At 40.6% G+C, this 17,253-nt stretch overlaps 1 protein-coding gene across 14 annotated transcripts in view; it reads left to right on the top strand.

Annotated features, from left to right (window-relative positions):
* The window catches only part of VEPH1 (ventricular zone expressed PH domain containing 1), a 315,043-nt gene that overhangs the window by 119,838 nt on the left and 177,952 nt on the right, over nucleotides 1-17,253 (top strand). For all 14 annotated transcript variants that reach the window (XR_008523995.2, XM_054552900.2, XM_024245018.3 and 11 more), the window contains 2 exons: nucleotides 1,343-1,509; nucleotides 15,689-15,898. Coding sequence is in view for 13 of the 14 variants with exons in the window: in XM_054552900.2 (XP_054408875.1) it covers nucleotides 1,343-1,509; nucleotides 15,689-15,898 (377 nt within the window). In the remaining variant the exon portion in view is untranslated. The remainder of the gene's footprint in view (nucleotides 1-1,342; nucleotides 1,510-15,688; nucleotides 15,899-17,253) is intronic.

Genomic DNA, 17,253 nt, shown 5'->3' with positions numbered 1-17,253 from the left:
GTTGATCAGTATGTCCTCATAACTAAGTTCTATAATCTAATGTGGGCTTTACAAATTGGGTATTGCATTAAAAAAATTCCTGATCTTTTAAGGAGACGCTCATAGTAAAATAAACAGAAAACAAAACAAATTGTTGAAAATTAAACTATTGAAAATAAATACTGAGGAACACAACCTTTTAAAAGAAAACTCTAAATATTTCCAACAACTTGTATTCTGGGGAACATGATAAAACCTGTTTTAGACTTATCCTATGAACTACATGTGGAAAAAACAATTCTCATTTTTTATTGTCTCCCAAATTCATTCAATTCATTCAGTTTTATCCAGAATCACGCTTTCATTAAATTTAGATATTGATATTCTGAAAATTCTGGCCTTCTTTCTTTAATGATCATATCTAAATTGTCTTTTATATATAGGCATGTTCATACCATTTAATGAAGGTCCATATATGTGTAATTCCTGCTTATTTGATTCTTTCTGTGTATGGCTTCTATATACAAAGCCAAATTTAAAGTAAAAGTAAATAGAGTCAAAAAAAATTCTTGTTCAAAAAAATCCCTAGAAACCAATTCCCCTGAGATATTTAAGTACGTGTGAGGATTTTGAGAAAAAAAAAAAATCTATACCATAAAGTGATAAGCAGATGTTGCCCATAGGTTGATTGCAGATAAGTTTCTATACCTTATGTAATAGTTTTCTTGAGGTTTTGCCATTATAAATCTAGTTGTCTATACATATCTTTGAGGAAATTATGTGTGACAATCCAGCTGAGGCTAAACTTCCCTTGAAATAGTGCAGAAATTGGGGATTTAAATTTGCATTACTACTTCTTAAACTATTCATAAAATAAGGCATACTTTCTGTATGTGAGTTGTCTAAATTATGATTCTGTGTCTTCCAGGAATGTGAATTCATTCCTCTGCACTTTTTTTGTTGTTCAGTTTCATTTAGGTCCATGTTACAGCACTGCTTAGTTTTCATTTAAACATCATCCAAATTTTGTTTATCATCAGGAATTCTTTATCGGAACTGTTTCCTTCTCAAGGGTGTGGTCTGATTACTGTCAAAGTTCTTCTATCCCCATGGTGCATTACTCAGGAAAATTTTTCATTAGTTAATGGTGCTGATTATATCATAAAATATTTCCTTTTGTGGAATCGGATTAAATCACGTTTTGATCTCAGAATAAGGTACCATGTTATTTTTAGCAAAAGAATTGGCCGTCAGTCTGTGCTATTTAATGTATAAGTGCAAATATTATTACATTGGTAATAATGTTATTTATGTTGCTCATGGCCTGATAAAGTCATCATTCCCTTTATTGTTCCCTCAACAGGTAACACCGTGTTGTTGAGAGTGTTACCTGCTGTGTATGAAAAGCAGCCTCAGCCAATTAATAGACACCTGACAGAACTCCTGGCCTTGATGTCTCAGCTGGAACAGCCAGAACAGTACCATCTACTACGGCTTTTGCATGTAGCAGCAAAGAAAAAACAACTCGAGGTAAAAAGTACATTGTATATGTCATGGTCCACACAACCAGGCATGTTTCTTTGTGTGTGAACAGCGTATGTGCTTAGGATTTCCTGTCTCATACATTTATACATGTCCATTTTTTAAGTGAAAGCGCTCATCTACTTACTATATTTGTATAATGAGAAACAGGCTCATGAAATTATGGAGGCTAAGAAGTCCCATCTGTCATCTGCAAGCTAGATGCCAAGGAAAACCAGTGGCATAGTTTCAATTCAAGTCTGAAAGCCTGAGAACTGGAGAGCTGATGGCATAAGTTATAGTCTGAGGACAGGAGAAGACCAATGTTCCAGTTCACAAAATCAGGCAGAGAGAGTAAATTCTCCCTTCCTCCACCTTTTTGTTCTATTCGGGCCCTCAGTTAATTGGATGAGGCCTACCCATATTGCAGGGGCAATCTGCTTTATTCAGTCTACCCATTCAAATGCTAATCTCATCTGAAATCATCCTCACAGACACACTCAGAAATAATGTTTAATCAAATATCTGGGTGCCCTATGACCCAGTCAAGTTGACACATAAAATTAACCATCACAGGCTGATTATGGTGGCTCATGCCTGTAATTTCAACATTTTGAGAGGCTGAGGTGGGTGAATCACTTGAGGCCAGTAGTTTGAGGCCAGCCTGGACAACATGGCGAAACTCTGTCTATACAAAAACTACAAAAATTAGCAGGGCATGGAGGAGGCACCTGTAGTCCCAGCTACTCAGGAGGCTGAGGTGAGAGAATCACCTGAGCCAGGGAAGTTGAGGCTACAGTGAGCCAAAGTCATGCCACTGCACTCCAGCCTGGGTGACAGAGTGAGACCCTGTCTTAAAAATAAATAAATAAATATTAACCATGCAGATACAGTAATGAAAAGCAACAAATGGGCCAGGCGCAGTGGCTCACGCCTGTAATCCCAGCACTTTGGGAGGCCGAGGCGGGTGGATCACAAGGACAGGAGTTCAAGACAAGCCTGGCCAAGATGGTGAAACACTGTCTCTACTAAAAATACAAAAATTAGGCTGGGTGTGGTGGCTCATGCCTGTAATCCCAGCACTTTGGGAGGCTGAGGCAGGCAGATCACAAGGTCAGGAGTTCAACCAACATGACCAACATGGTGAAACCCTGTTTCTACTAAAAATATAAAAACTAGCTGGGCATCGTGGTGCGTGAATGTTATCCCAGCTACTCAGGAGGCTGAGGCAGGAGAATCGCTTGAACTCGGGAGGTGGAGCTTGCAGTGAGCCAAGATTGTACCACTGCGCTCCAGCCTGGGCAACAGAGCAAGACTCTATCTCCAAAAAAAAGAAAAGAAAAAAGAAAAATTAGCCAGGTGCGGTGGCAGGAGCCTGTAATCCCAGCTACTTGGGAGGCTGAGGCAGGAGAATCACTTGAACCCAGGCGGCAGAGGTTGCAGTGAGCTGAGATCGAGCCACTGCACTCCAGCCTGGGTGACAGAGTGAGACTCTGTCTCAAAAAAAAAAAAAAAAAAAAAAAAAACGCAACAGATGTGCGAATCTGTAGCTATTGTAGAATGGTGTTAAAGAAAGTTTAATGTCATCATGCAATTCTAGGAATCTGTAGTTTCTCAGGTAAGACCAAGAGAAAGACCTACACTTAATTTGTGAATCAATCAGCCTATAGTGAGAGCAAAGGTTCATTTTCCAGATAGCAAATCAGTTGTTCTTTGGATTCAAGTAGAAGATTTTAACAATTAGGATGCTTATGATTATCAGTAATAGAACACCCAAACCACAATAGTTTCATCAATGAAAGGAATTTATAGCTAATGTGGTGGGAAAAAATCAGATGAGGTTTGGTTCAAAAAGAACGTGAACAAACAATTTCTCTATCTTGATTTCTCAGATTTGACTTCTAGGCTTCCATTTTCCACAGGCTTTCTCCTTGTCATCTCCAAATAGGTGCTAGGGGCTCTCTTGGCACTATGCTTCTCCTACATCTATCACTGCCACCAACATCCAACAGAAGTCTTGATATTCTGTCTGTTTAGGACACATGCTCCACCCCTAGAGCTTATGTTGAACTGGAGGATACACAGACAGAAACTAGAGGCTGCCAGGAAGAGGGAATTCGAAATGGATTCTGGAGGGTACCAATGTATTAGTCCATTTTCATGCTGCTGATAAAGATATACCCAAGACTGGGAAGAAAAAGAGGTTTAATTTGACTTAGAGTTCCACATGGCTGGGGAGGCCTCAGAATCATGGCGGGAGGCAAAAGGCACTCCTTACATGGTGGCAGGAAGAGAAAATGAGGAACCCCATGCAAAAGCAGAAACCCCTGATAAAACCATCAGATCTCATGAGACTTATTCACTACCATGAGAACAGTATGGGGGAAACCACCCCCATAATTCAAATTCTCTCACACTGCATCCCTCCCACAACATTTGGGCATTATAGGAGTACAATTCAAGATGAGATTTTGGTGGGGACACTGAGCCAAACCATAACATTACGTCCCTGGCCCATCCAAATCTCATGTCCTCACATTTCAAAACCAACCATGCCTTCCCAGCAGTCCCCCAAAGTCTTAACTCATTTCAGCATTAACACAAAAATCCACAGTCCAAAATCTCATCTAAGCCAAGGCAAGTGCCTTCTGCTTATGAGCCTGTAAAATCAAAAGCAAGTTAGTTACTTCCTAGATACAAGCATTGGGTAAATACAGCTGTTCCAAATGGGAGAAATTGGCCAAAGCCAGGGGCTGCAGGTCCCACGCAAGTCTGAAATCCAGCAGGGCAGTCAAATACTAAAGCTCCAAAATGATCTCCATTGACTCCATGTCTTGCATCCAAGTCACACTGATGCAAGGGTTCCCATGGTCTTGGGCAGCTCCACCCCTGTGACTTTTCAAGGTACAGCCTCCCTCCTGGCTGCTTTCACAGGCTGGTGCCCCAGTAGGGACTCTGTGTGGAGGCTCTGACCCCACATTTCCCTTCTGCACTGCCTTAGGAGAGGTTCTCCATGAAAGCCCTACCCCTGCAGCAAACTTCTGTCTGGACATCCAGGCATTTCTATACAGCCTCTGAAATCTAGGTAGAGGTTTCCAAACCTCAATTCTTGACTTTTGTGCACCCACAGGATCAACACCACATGGAAGTTGTCAAGGCTTGGGGTTTGCACCCTCTGAAGTCATGGCCCGAGCTGTACTTTGGCCCCTTTCAGTCACAGTGGGAGTGTCTGGGACACAGGGAACCAAGTCCCTAGACTGCACACAGCGTGGGGGCCCTGGGCCTTGCCCATGAAACCATTTTTTCCTCCTAGGTGTCTGGGCCTGTGATGGGAGGGGCTGCCATGAAGACCTCTGAAATGCCCTGGACACATTTTCCCCATTGTCTTGGGGATTAACATTTGGCTCCTTGTTACTTATGCAAATTTCTGCATCCGGCTTGAATTTCTCCTCAGAAAATGGGTTTTTCTTTTCTATCACATTGTCGGCTGCAAATTTTCCAAACTTTTATGCTCTGCTTCCCTTATAAAACTGAATGTCTTTAACAGTACCCAAGTCACCTCTTGAATGCTTTGCTGCTTAGAAATTTATTTGCCAGATACCCTAAATCATCTCTATCAAGTTCAAAGTTCCAGAAATCCCTAGGGCAGGGGCAAAATGCTACCAGTCTCTTTGCTAAAACATAACAAGCATCACCTTTGCTGTAGTTTCCAACAAGTTTCTCATCTCCATCTGAGACCACCTCAGCCTGGACCTTATTGTCTATATCCCTATCAGGGTTTTGGTCAAAGCTATTCAACAAGTCTCTAGGAAGTTCCAAATTTTCCCACAGTTTCCTGTTTTCTTCTGAGCCCTCCAAACTGTTCCAACCTCTGCCTGTTACCCAGTTCCAAAGTCACGTCCACATTTTCAGGTATTTTTTCAGCAACGCCCCACTCTACTGGTACCAATTTACTTTATTAGTCCATTTTCATGCTGCTGATAAAGACATACCTAAGACTGGGAAGAGAAAGAGGTTTAATTCGACTTACAGTTCCACATGGCTGGGGAGGCCTCAGAATCATGGCAGGAGGCAAAAGGCACTTCTTACATGGTGGCAGTAAGAGAAAATGAGGAATATGCAAAAGTGGAAACCCCTGATAAAACCATCAGATCTTGTGAGACTTATTATCTACCATGAGAACAGTTTGGGGGAAACTGCCCCTATTATTCAAATTATATCCCACCAGGTCCCTCCCACAACATGTGGGAATTATGGGAGTACAATTCAATATGAGATTTGGGTGAGGACACAGAGCCAAACCATATCAACCAACATGTGTGCACAGTGAATATGAATGGTTAGCCCAAGGTTATTCAATTATGGTTGTCCCGTTTCTTTATAGTTTCACTATCCACCACTTGAAAAAAAAATCAATGCTTAAGTGAAGACTGGAAAATTTGTACTCAACATCCAAATTATTCAAAGAAAAGCAAGAAAGAATAGTTACATGCATGATTAGCCACAATAGACTGCAAGCTCCTTTGACAAGAAATGATTTCTTCTTTCCTCTGTATCTTAGACTTTTCCATAGTATCTGATAGTGCTCAATGAACATTCATAGAACCAAACTGAGAATAAACATAGAATCAAATTAAACAAGGTGATAAATGCTTTGCAAATGGCATAAACAGAGATGGGGGTAATGAATTCTACTTTAGAGGAAAATAGATGCCATGAAGTCCCACAAAGGGTGTGACATCAGGCCATACCCTGAAGAATGCATACTTTTATGCCGATGATTCAGAGCTGGGAATCTTGGATATTGGAGAGCAGAATTCACAGGAAGCTTCAGGAGATGAGACCAACAAGGATGACCAATGCCTGAGCCTCACTCCCAGTGATTTTGGTTCAGTAGGTTCAGTAGACACAATTGGGGACCCCAACTGTGTCTTTTTACAAGTACCCATATGGTGCTGCTGCTATTGCTTCAAGGGACCACACTTTGAGGAGTAAGGCTAGAGCTCAGGCAGAGGACTGGGGAATTCTATGTTACTGGTATGCACTGTCCCTTTTGCACACAGAGCAATATGTCGTTATTTTTGCATGACTGTTTCTTTCGGTGCACTATAAGCTCCTTAAGGTACATAGGACTCTTATCTACATATTCATATGCACTCCCTAGTGTAGTGCTTGGTTACATAGTAGAATTTGAATAAAAAGTTATTGAATTAAGAAATGAACAAATTAACAAGAGACAAAAATAGTGAAGACATGAAGAACGAGGAAAAGTCATGCTGTATTCTCCAAAGGGGAAAAAGTGGCTCAACAGGGTCAAGGTCTAGAGAAGTAAAAAAGACAAGAGACAGGCATTGACCTTGGATTTGGCAATTGGGGCTCACCAGTTGTATCTTTTTTATAAAAGGCAGCATCATTGAGGCAGGGTGGGAGAAGTCAGTCATTTATTGTGGATTGCATATGGAAGGGAAGGTTAGGAAAGGACCATGTGAGTATGGACTGCCAATTCAGGAAGTTTAGAAGAAACAAGGAGAGTTAAAGACACAATAAGAATAAAGGGATTGAAGATGTGAGAGGAAATAGGAGACAGAACAAGGTGCTGGAGGAAGATGGGGAATGTATTCCAGAGCACAAGTGAGAGAACCAATTTTGGAAAGGATTGAGGACAGAAAGGATGAGCAAAACTGCAGTAGAGTTTGGGGTGAGGAGTGGAGTTGAAGGATTATTGGATCACCTAGAGCAGAGGTCCCCAACTGGGGAAATAACTGGGCAGCTTCCACTTCCACTGTAGAGAAGGCTACAAGAGGAGGAGTTTCCTCAGTGCTGGTCCCAGCAGGCAGGGGAGGGTAGACAATGGCACGAATAGTGACTGAGCTCATACCATGTACCAGGCACTATGTAGGTGTATCAGAGACATCTCATTTATTTCCCACAACAAGCTTTTTATTTTATAAATAGAGAAGCCAACATTTGGAGAGGTTTTTAAGAACAGTGGTGGTACCAAAGGGTGACTTGGTTGGTGAGGTGGCTTTTCACATGCACTTCATCTTTATCAGCCTTTCAACTTTCGTGTCCCTCACTGACCATCAGAGTCATACTACCTTCCCTAAAACCATCCTAAAACCATCTGGGCCTCACACTAGCTGGGTCACTTTCCCAAAGCCAGATAGATCAGGCCAAGCTGCAACACAAACCAATCTAATTCCAACCAATGAAATCTTTTGACCTCAACACACTAAAGAATCAAGGCTGTAAGGCTGTGGCTTGTGAAGCGAATGAGAGTTCCAGAAGATACAGGAGAAGGTGAGGGAGAACGGGCAGTTGGAGGGTGGCTAGACAAGAGAAGGAGAGTAAACAAAATGAGGAGAGGGTGAACTCACATTCTGCTTGGTATTGTGGGTGCTGAGTGTGGATCCCAGAACAAAGAGGCCAGGGTTTAGGGAACACTTAGAGTGATGTGGATGGACCCCACCCATGCCAGGATCCTACCTGGGGGGAAGAAGTTGTAATGGGGGAATTGTGGAACCCCGTTTCCTCTCACCCCTACCTTCATGGTAAAGCAGCCTCTCCACTTGCCTCCCTCAGCTCTTCGTGCTCTGTTCCTGCTGCCAGCACCCCTAGAACTAGAGTGCACCCTTGATTTCAAAGGGTCTGTCACCACAGGTGGTACAATACAGAAACTGCCTGATTCACCTTCTCCCTCACCCCTTCCTTAATTAGACAGTGAACAAGGGAGATGGAAGGAAATGTGGAGAAAGGGTTTACTGAGACGGGAAATAAGTGGCGACAACCAGAAATACAGACTGAAGCTTTCAAGTTAAGCGTAATTCATTTCAGGTGAAATAGGAAGCTAAATAAGGAGGTTTTGACTTTGTGAAGCTGGAATTCAAGTAGAGCTTCCATGCCTGCATTAAAGCATTCCTGATGCCCTGTAACTTGGAGGTAAACTGAGTGGGCTCTCTAGGGAGGGCAATGTGCAGGGATGCTTCATGTGTCCTGAATGCCCTTCTCACTACCCACCCTCTGTGACCTGGGATAACATGGCTTTCCAGGGCTGGAGGGTCAACAGTTGGCCCTTGAAAAAAAATTTCTCTACATAAAGCTGACTAGTCCATGAGACTGTGAAGGTAGCATCGCTTCAACATCCACATATCTGTGAGCTCCACGACATGGCTAACTGAGCAGGTGGGTCCCCTTCCTCCATCACTGCCCTCTAGGCATCCTACTTTTCAGGACACTATCCTTGCCAGATGGAAGGAGGCAGTTCCTGGCTAGTAATTTATAACTTGTACCTCCAGAGAATTCTCAGGATCCATTTACAGAAAAAGGCTGGGTGGTCAACTTTCCAAGTGGCCTTTATGAGAATCAAGTCTATAATCTTGGCTGCTGTAAACCATGCTGTAGTCTAGCCAACGAAAGGAACAGAGTTTAGTAACACATATAAGCACATCTGTTGTTATCCGTGGGACATTAACTTCTAGCCCCAAGCATACAGCAATGAGTGACAGGAAGTGGCAAGGGCAGCCTTCCGGTGATGAATGTTCAGACACAGAGGAGCTGCTTTTGTGATCTGTTCCCTAGAGGAGAGAATTATTTTCTAGGATTTTTGCTCAACAGTGTAGAGCATTCCTATTCACACACCTAATCGAGGCCAAGAATACTCAGAGGTCACTTTTGGTGTTTATTTAAAATAAGAAGTCATTTGCAGAACATTAAGAAGATGGAGTGCTGGAATTTGTAGACTGTTCTGAAATTTAGAGCAGAACTATGGTTTTTGGAATATGTAATATTTTTCAATATGGTAGGAATTAGTAAATAAAAATGGCAGTCATTTTGTACATTTCTAGAGATTAGTAGATTCTTAATGCTAGCCAAAGTAATTAAAAGAGAAAATTGGGCCTGAAGACTAATTGAAGAGGAAGTGTGTGCCCATGCACGTGTGTGTGTACATAATTACCCTTTTTTTTTCTTCTTCAACTTTTAAGTTCTGGGGTACATGGGCAGGATGTGCGGGTTTGTTACATAGGTAAATGTGTGCCATGGTGGTTTGCTACACAGATCAACCCATCACCTGGGTATTAAGCCAAGCATGCATTAACTATTCTACCTGATACTCTCTCTTCCCCCAGCCCCCCAACAGGCCCCAGTGTGTGTTGTTCCACCCCTCCCACATCGTATGCTTGTATTCTCATCGTTCACCTCCCACTTATAAATGAGAACACATGGTGTTTGGTTTTCTGTTTCTGCATTAGTTTGCTGAGGATAATGGCTTCCAGCTCCATCCATGTCCCTGCATAGTAGTCCATGGTATATATGTGCCATATTTTCTTTATCCAGTCTATCATTGATGGGTATTTGGGTTGATTCCATGTGTTTGGTATTGCAAATAGTGCTGCAATGAACATACGCATGCATGTATCTTTATAATAGAATGATTTATATTCCTTTGGGTATATACTCACTAATGAGATTGTTGGGTCAAATGGTATTTCTGGTTCTGTGTCTTTGAAGAATCACCACACTATCTTCCAAAATAGTTGAACTAATTTACATTCCCACCAATAGTGTACAAATGTTCCTTTTTCTCCACAACCTCGCCAGCATCTATTTCTTCTTGACTTTTTAGTAATCACTATTCTGACTGGCGTGAGACAGCATCTCACTGTGGTTTTGATTTGAATTTCTCTAATGATCAGGGATGTTGAGCTTTTTTTCATGTGTCTGCTGGCCACATGAATGTCTTCTTTTGAAAAGTGGCTATTCACGTTCTTTGCCCACTTCTTAATGGGGTTGTTTGTTTGTTTGTTTTTTCTTGTAAATGTTTAAGTTCCTTGTAGATTCTGGATATTAGACCTCTGTCAGATGGATAGATTGCAAAAAATCTTCTCCCATTCTGTAGATTATATGTTCACTCTGATGATAGTTTCTTTTGCTGTGCAGAAGCTCTTTAATTAGATCCCATTTGTCAATTTTTGCTTTTGTTGCAATTGCTTTTGATGTTTTCATCATGAATCTTTGCCTGTGCCTATGTCCTGAATAGTATTGCTTCGGTTTTCTTCTAGGCATTTGATCTTTTGGGGTTTTACATTTAAGTCTTCAATTCATCTTGAGTTAATTTTTGTATAAGGCATAAGGAAGGGATCTTGTTTCAGTCTTCTGCATATGGCTAGCCACTTCTCCCAGCACCGTTTGTTGAATAGAAAATCCTTTCCCCCTTGCTTGTTTTTGTCAGGTTTGTTGAAGATCAGATGGTTGTAGATGTGCAGTCTTATTTCTGAGATCTCTATTCTGTTCCATTCGTCTATGTGTCTGTTTTTGTACCAGTACTCTGCTGTTTTGGTTACTGTAGCCTTGTAGTTTAGTACGAAGTTGGGTAGTATAACGCCTCCAGTTCTATTCTTTTTGCTTAGGATCGTCTTGACTATTTGGGCTCTTCTTTGTTTCCAAATGAACTTTAAAATAGTCTTTTCTAATTCTGTGAAGGTCAATGGTAGTTTAATGAGAATAGCATTGAATCTGTAAATTGTTTTGGGCAGTATGGCCATTTTCACAATACTCATTCTTCCTATCTATGAGCATGGAATGTTTTTTCCATTTGTTTGTGTCCTCTCCGATTTTCTTGAGCAGTGGTTTGTAGTTCTGCTTAAAGAGGTCCTTTGCTTCCCTTGTTAGCTGTATTCCAAGGTATTTTATTCTCTTTGCAGCAATTGCGAATGGGAATTTATTCATGATGTGGCTCTTTGCTTGCCTGCTGTTGTTATATAGCAATGCTAGTGATTTTTGCATATTGATTTTGTGTCCTGAGACTTTAATTGCTTGAAAACTTTTATTGTTTACAGAAGAATTGAAATGTTATTTGCTGTAAATTAAATTATGGCACTGTTTTCAGATGGCCCTATCCTCAAGGTGCACATGGTCTGGGAGATGTATCCATCAATCTTCAATGACAAAATGCCAAATTCATGAATAGACTGCTATGGGAGCACAGAAGAGGAAGTGACTAACTCTATTCAGGAAAAACCAGGGAATTCAGGGCTGCGGCCCTACGCTGGGCTACTTGGTTTAGAGCATTCTGTTTGGGCCCTCCTTTACTTGCACCCGCAGTTCCCATCCACTCTTTTGCCCACTAAACTCAGTTCAGGTAACTGAGATCTTGGAATTCCTTTCCCAGGTATCTCAAACCTGCTTCCAGGGCTTGTGAAGACTTCGTCCTTGGGTCTATTCTCCTGAGAACAAGCCATGCCAACAGTTGACCCCATATTCTTGAGAGGTGGCCTAGAAGAGCTTGCATATGTAGACTGGGGTGTTCACATGCAGGGCAAAGCCAGGAGTAGAAATAGAAGAGAAGGGATAGGTCAAGGAATGGGGGCTGAGAGACATCTCTCCCTGTTTTCTCTACAGAGGCCAAACATTCTAAATTCAAATCAAGCATCACAGATTGTTATAAAGGCACATTTGTCAGGGAGGAGGATAGAACATTTTATATAGCGGCTGAATATTTGTGGTGTAAGGGCCTCTGCTTGTACCCTAGTGTCAGGTCCTACATGTGTTAGGGTGGGCTGGAAAGAAGACTTCCAAGAAGTAGAGATTTGAGATCGAATTTGAAAGTATGAGATTTCTCTCTGTGTTCAAGCCACTGTGAGTGATCAGTGCCTTGTAGCTGGGTCATGGGGGAAGAGTCTGCAGATAGGCCCATCAAAAAAGACACTGGAATCTGGAATACCACGGCATTGGAATTTTGGCCATGGGCCATGAGAAATTTTTGAAACTCTCTAAGAGAAACCTGAGGTAATTAGATCGGAGTTTAAGGGCTATGATTCTGGTGGCAATGAGGAGCCTGAACAGAAGGGACAGAGACTTGAGGCAAGAAGGCCAGTTTGGTAGCTTTTTCAGCTGTCCATGGTTTACAGCCTGAACAAAGTCCATGTCAGCTTGTTCTCTGCAGCCAGAATCTATATTCTTAGTGGCTACTTGGCTCTCAGCGAAGCACAGCATTCCCTGAGTCAGGAAGGCAGCTCCCAATGAGGAAGCACTGAAGACACCAGCCTAAGGAAATGCCCTATGTTTGGAAAATAAAATTCCTTCTAATCCAAGAATAATCTATCTAAAGCCCAAAGCAGACTTGTTTCTCATGTGTGGATAAATTTCAAGAAATATCTATCTTTTCTATCATTATCATAACAAACTTTAGGCTATTAGGAATTCAGAGTAAAAAAAACAACAACTTTTGTTTAATTTGTAAAATTGTTATTATTTAGTTTTCATTGTTCAGGGCTTCACTTCCCTTGCTTTTTCTATGGATTCAGCTATGCCCAGGTGTATGTATTTGCCTTGAGCTTCTTTCTTTCCCTTCCTCTCTTCTTTCTTTCTTTCTCTCTTTCTTTCTCTTTCTCCTTCTATCCTTTCTTTCTTTCTCTCTCTCTTTCTCTTTTTCTTTTCTTTCTTTCTTTCCTTTCTCTTTTTCATTTCTCTGTTTCTTTATTTCTCTTCCTTCCTTCTTTCATTTCTTCTTTTTCTTTCCTTTTTAATTGTTCTTTATGGGACAACAGCTAAAACCCATGCTGTGTAGCTTGGAATGTATCGCTGGAGTTTAAATTTTAAAGTAAAGGTGACATGACTAGAAGCATATGTCACAAAGACATTGGTGTTCAGGAAACAGGACCTGAAGAGTTAGGACTGACTGGGAAATGAAACTTTATAGAATGAGGCAGGAAATGTGCAAGCATTTTTCATTGCTAAAAACATGAGGTTAAGTATGTTGCCCTGACCTAGAGCAGCTGGCTGACACTTCTGCCATATATGCCAGGGACCTCGCATGGCTTCTCTTGAAGGACATACAATTGCTCCCTAATGCACAGGCAGCATTTCTAGAACTGTGCATTCATATATGCCATTTACCAGAATCTAGCCCTATTCTTTCTTCCAAAAGTACTGGATATGAATCTAAAGTTTAAATCTCTATATAGGATAATTTTAGTTATCTAGAAACTTTCTTCTTTTATGTTCTTTTTAGTTGTTTTGTAGTAATACATGACAGTATATGTTAAAACATTGTGTACAACTCTTTAACTACTATGGGGTGGGGGAGATGTTTTATTCAGATGTCACTCTATACAAATTAGACTTACCTTCCTTTGATTTGTTGCTCAAAAACTTATTAACTCACCTTCTGGATAAGCTGTGTATAAGCCATTAGGTATCCAATGGTGTACAAGATAGGGATGATTCTTTACCTTGTGGAGCTTTCAGTCCAGCCTGAAAGGCATCTAGAGCAGCAGTAAGAAGGAAGTATGTGAAGGACCTCCTCAGGGCCATTTAGGGTACAGTGGGAGCTTCCACAAGGGCACTATAGACTGAGAAGGAAGAGGAGAGGAGCTGAGAGAGGTTTCTTAAGGAAATAACAGTTCATCTGAGGCCTCAAGAACGATCAGGAGCTACTCAAGCAAAATAGGGGCAACAAGAATTCCAGGCAGAACAAATCACATGAGTAAAATCCCAGATGCAAAAGAAAATTTAGCAAGTTAAGAATTTTTTTAAAAAATTAATCATAGTTGATGTGTGATAAGTAGTGGGAACTGGACTGGGGGAAGGTGGTCAAGTGGGCAAGAGACTGAATATGGGAAGATAGATAGAAGTCAGGTATTAAAAAAGGACAAGTGACTGTAGGGTTTTAAGGCAGGAAAAAACACCATTGTGGCTAAAGCTGAGAAGAGACTGGATGGGCAAGACTGAAGGCAGGGAGACCTGTTAGGAGGCTGTTGGAATAACCCATGTGTGAGATGCCTGGGTCAGTGATCTTAGCTCCATGTCCCCCTGAGAGAGGCCTTCCCTGACCCTTTGCCTAAATTAGAGCCCTGGGACAGTCTCTCACAGAGCCCTACATTTTCCCTATATGGAATTTATTAAAATTTATAATTGTTCATTTCTGATGTGATTATTTCTTTTACTGAATGTCTCCTTTACTAAACAGTGAATCTTTTCAGACTTATTGCTATCCCCATCACCTACAGCTTGCAAATAGGAAGGACTCAATCAGTATTTGTGAATGAGTGAATGAATGGATGAATATAAAGAGAAGGGAGTGAACAGATCTGTGGGATTCTTGGGTATTGGAATCAACAGGACATGATGATTGCTTGGATAACAGCTGCTGGTAAGGGAGAAACAGTTTCTAGTTTGAGTAGCCAGGTGAATAATGGTGTCATTTATGAGAAAATGAGGCACTTAGGGCCAGAAGGGGTGGTGGGAGAAGCAGGTTTTTGGCAGGGGGTGGATTATGAGTTCAACTTTGGGCAGATGGTGCTGTGTATCAGATTTGGTTTTAATACTGGAAGCTACATTTAAAGTCTACCCTACTCAAAAAATGACAAATCAATAAAGTAAATCAAACACAAACAAAAGAAACAAACAAAGCAGAAATATGGATGGGCAAATCTGTTTCACTTTTGTTGTTCAGTTTCCCACAGGTTTCCCTTTCTAGTTCTTCTATTTTAGCAAACAAAACAGTTCATCAAATTATCAATATGTGACGTATTAACATAGAGTCTTTATTCCACAAAAGAGTTCCATTTTCTCAGATAAATTTCACCTTTACATTCATATAAGCATTAAGAATCAAGAAAAAATATTAAGATAATGTGACTATGGTATAAATCATTTTGCTTTAATAATTTTATCTTATTATTACATTTTTGTGATCAAAATGGAAAATTGAAGAAAATATGGGAGATCTTTTCTGCTTTGTTATTTTTATTTATTAAACATTTCTAAACTGGATTTCTCCATTTTGAAGGCTTTGATTAAAGTCAACAAAAATCTCTTATCTACTTAAATTGTCCTTTAAATTGCAGCTTTCATGGTGGTTGGAGGAAATGTAGCATTCCCAATGAGGAAATAACACATCAAAACTTGATTTATGAATAGTAACACTGAAGCATTATTTTAAACTTCACTCTTCAACAGCAAGTCACAGATTAAAAGAAAAAGGAACTAAAGGCTCTGAAGATTTTATTGTAAATTTCAAATTCTAAACTTGGGAGATTTGCCTGAGTACCAATGAGGGTAATAATCCCAGAATGTGTTGAGTTCAGGTTTAATGCAAAAAAAGTTTGCTTTCAAAATTAATTCCAATTTAATTAACTTTTCTCTTTCTTCCTTCTTTCTTCCCTCCTCCTCTCCTCTCTCTTTATAGGTAGTTCAGAAGTGTATTCCTTTCCTAATTGGGCATTTGAAGGATTCAACCCATAATGACATCATCTTAAACATCCTCATAGAGATAGCAGGCTATGAGCCAGTGGCTTTGAACGGTTTTCTTCCAATGCTGAAAGAGATTGGTGAGAGATTCCCCTACCTCACTGGACAGATGGCAAGGATTTATGGAGCTGTTGGGCATGTGGATGAAGTAAGTTTGGCTTTTTTCTCTCTATTCCCCTGAATTGCACTGGCACTTAATCCAACCTATTTAATAGGTTGGATTATTATGACATGCAAATTTGTCCTGGGATTTCTGGGAGTTCCAATTTCTCTTTGATATACAAATTTGTCCTGGGATTTCTGGGAGTTCTATGACATACAGATTTGTCCTGGGATTTCTGGGAGTCCCAATTTCTCTTTCAGTCCTTTTACATGGACAATGGCCTCTGAGTCAAGTAGCAGAGTTATGTGGAAGGTTTAGAAAGTGAGTCTTTTATTGCTGCTGTGTCATCTGAAGAAGGAGGGTTAAAATGGAGAGAGCACTGAAAGATTCAAGACCACTTTGCAGTAACAACAACCAATAAAAGAGCTCTATCTCATTTCAGGTTGCAATTTCTCTTAACCCAGGAGACCATCAGTAAGCACAGAATTAGATTTCATAGACTACCCTTTAATGAGAGCCCATAGCTATCATGTCAATAAGTGCCTGGGTTCAGAATGTTTTCAGTCCTCTGAATGTTATTTGGGAGAGTGAAATAAACGTTTATGGATGTTTAAAAGTACTAGGCTAAATATTTGCATAATGGCATCTTTCAGTAGGGACAACAGGATGCCATCAGAGTTTATGGGGATTAAGCAATTAAGAAAGTTTTCAGAAATTCAGTTTCAAAGACATGCATGTCTCTCTGATGATTTTATGTTGGGATTTAGGATTTTTATATTTTAAAATAAAAACAAATTTATAATTGACTGAGAGCTTTTCCTTGAACCCATTTATATATAATATAATTAGCTCTTCAATAAGTATAAAATTGTCCAACTTTTAAAAGGAATTTCATAGTTCATTGAGTTCAGTCCCTTGATTCTGCATAAGATAAAATTAAAAAACAGAAACGTTATGTGACTTACCAAACTCAGACTGAGTTAGTAACCCAGTTAGAATTAGATCTTTGTTATCTTCGGCATCCATTTTCGAATTTTGTCTTAAAATGCATCTTTGGTGCTGTTTGATTATATTTCTTCTGAGGGTTATGGTGAACCCCTTGAGTCCTGCCTGGCTTCCTCCTGGTCGAGGCTCTTTCTCCTCTAGCTTCCCAGAGGAGGGCGGGAGAACTGAGTTCCCAAGCCTGCACCTGTCAATGTGAGAATGGATCTTGAAAGGGGATTTCTCTGGTATAGATGTACTCTTAGTATAATCCCTTTCTATGAACTGCTGTTGGGAATGCCTCACCACACTCTGCCTTCTGTTAATGCTTTCCCTTGCCTGTCACCTTTTCTGCCAAGAGAACCCACTGGTATGCCTGAGTGTTATTAGGCCAACTTTGCCTGACAGCCGTTTAACTG

Source organism: Pongo abelii, chromosome 2 (assembly GCF_028885655.2).
Source record: "Pongo abelii isolate AG06213 chromosome 2, NHGRI_mPonAbe1-v2.0_pri, whole genome shotgun sequence".
NCBI classification, from domain to species: Eukaryota; Metazoa; Chordata; class Mammalia; order Primates; family Hominidae; genus Pongo; species Pongo abelii.
The sequence above is the reverse complement of the archived record's forward strand: the minus strand, read 5'-3'. Positions and strand labels throughout refer to the sequence as shown.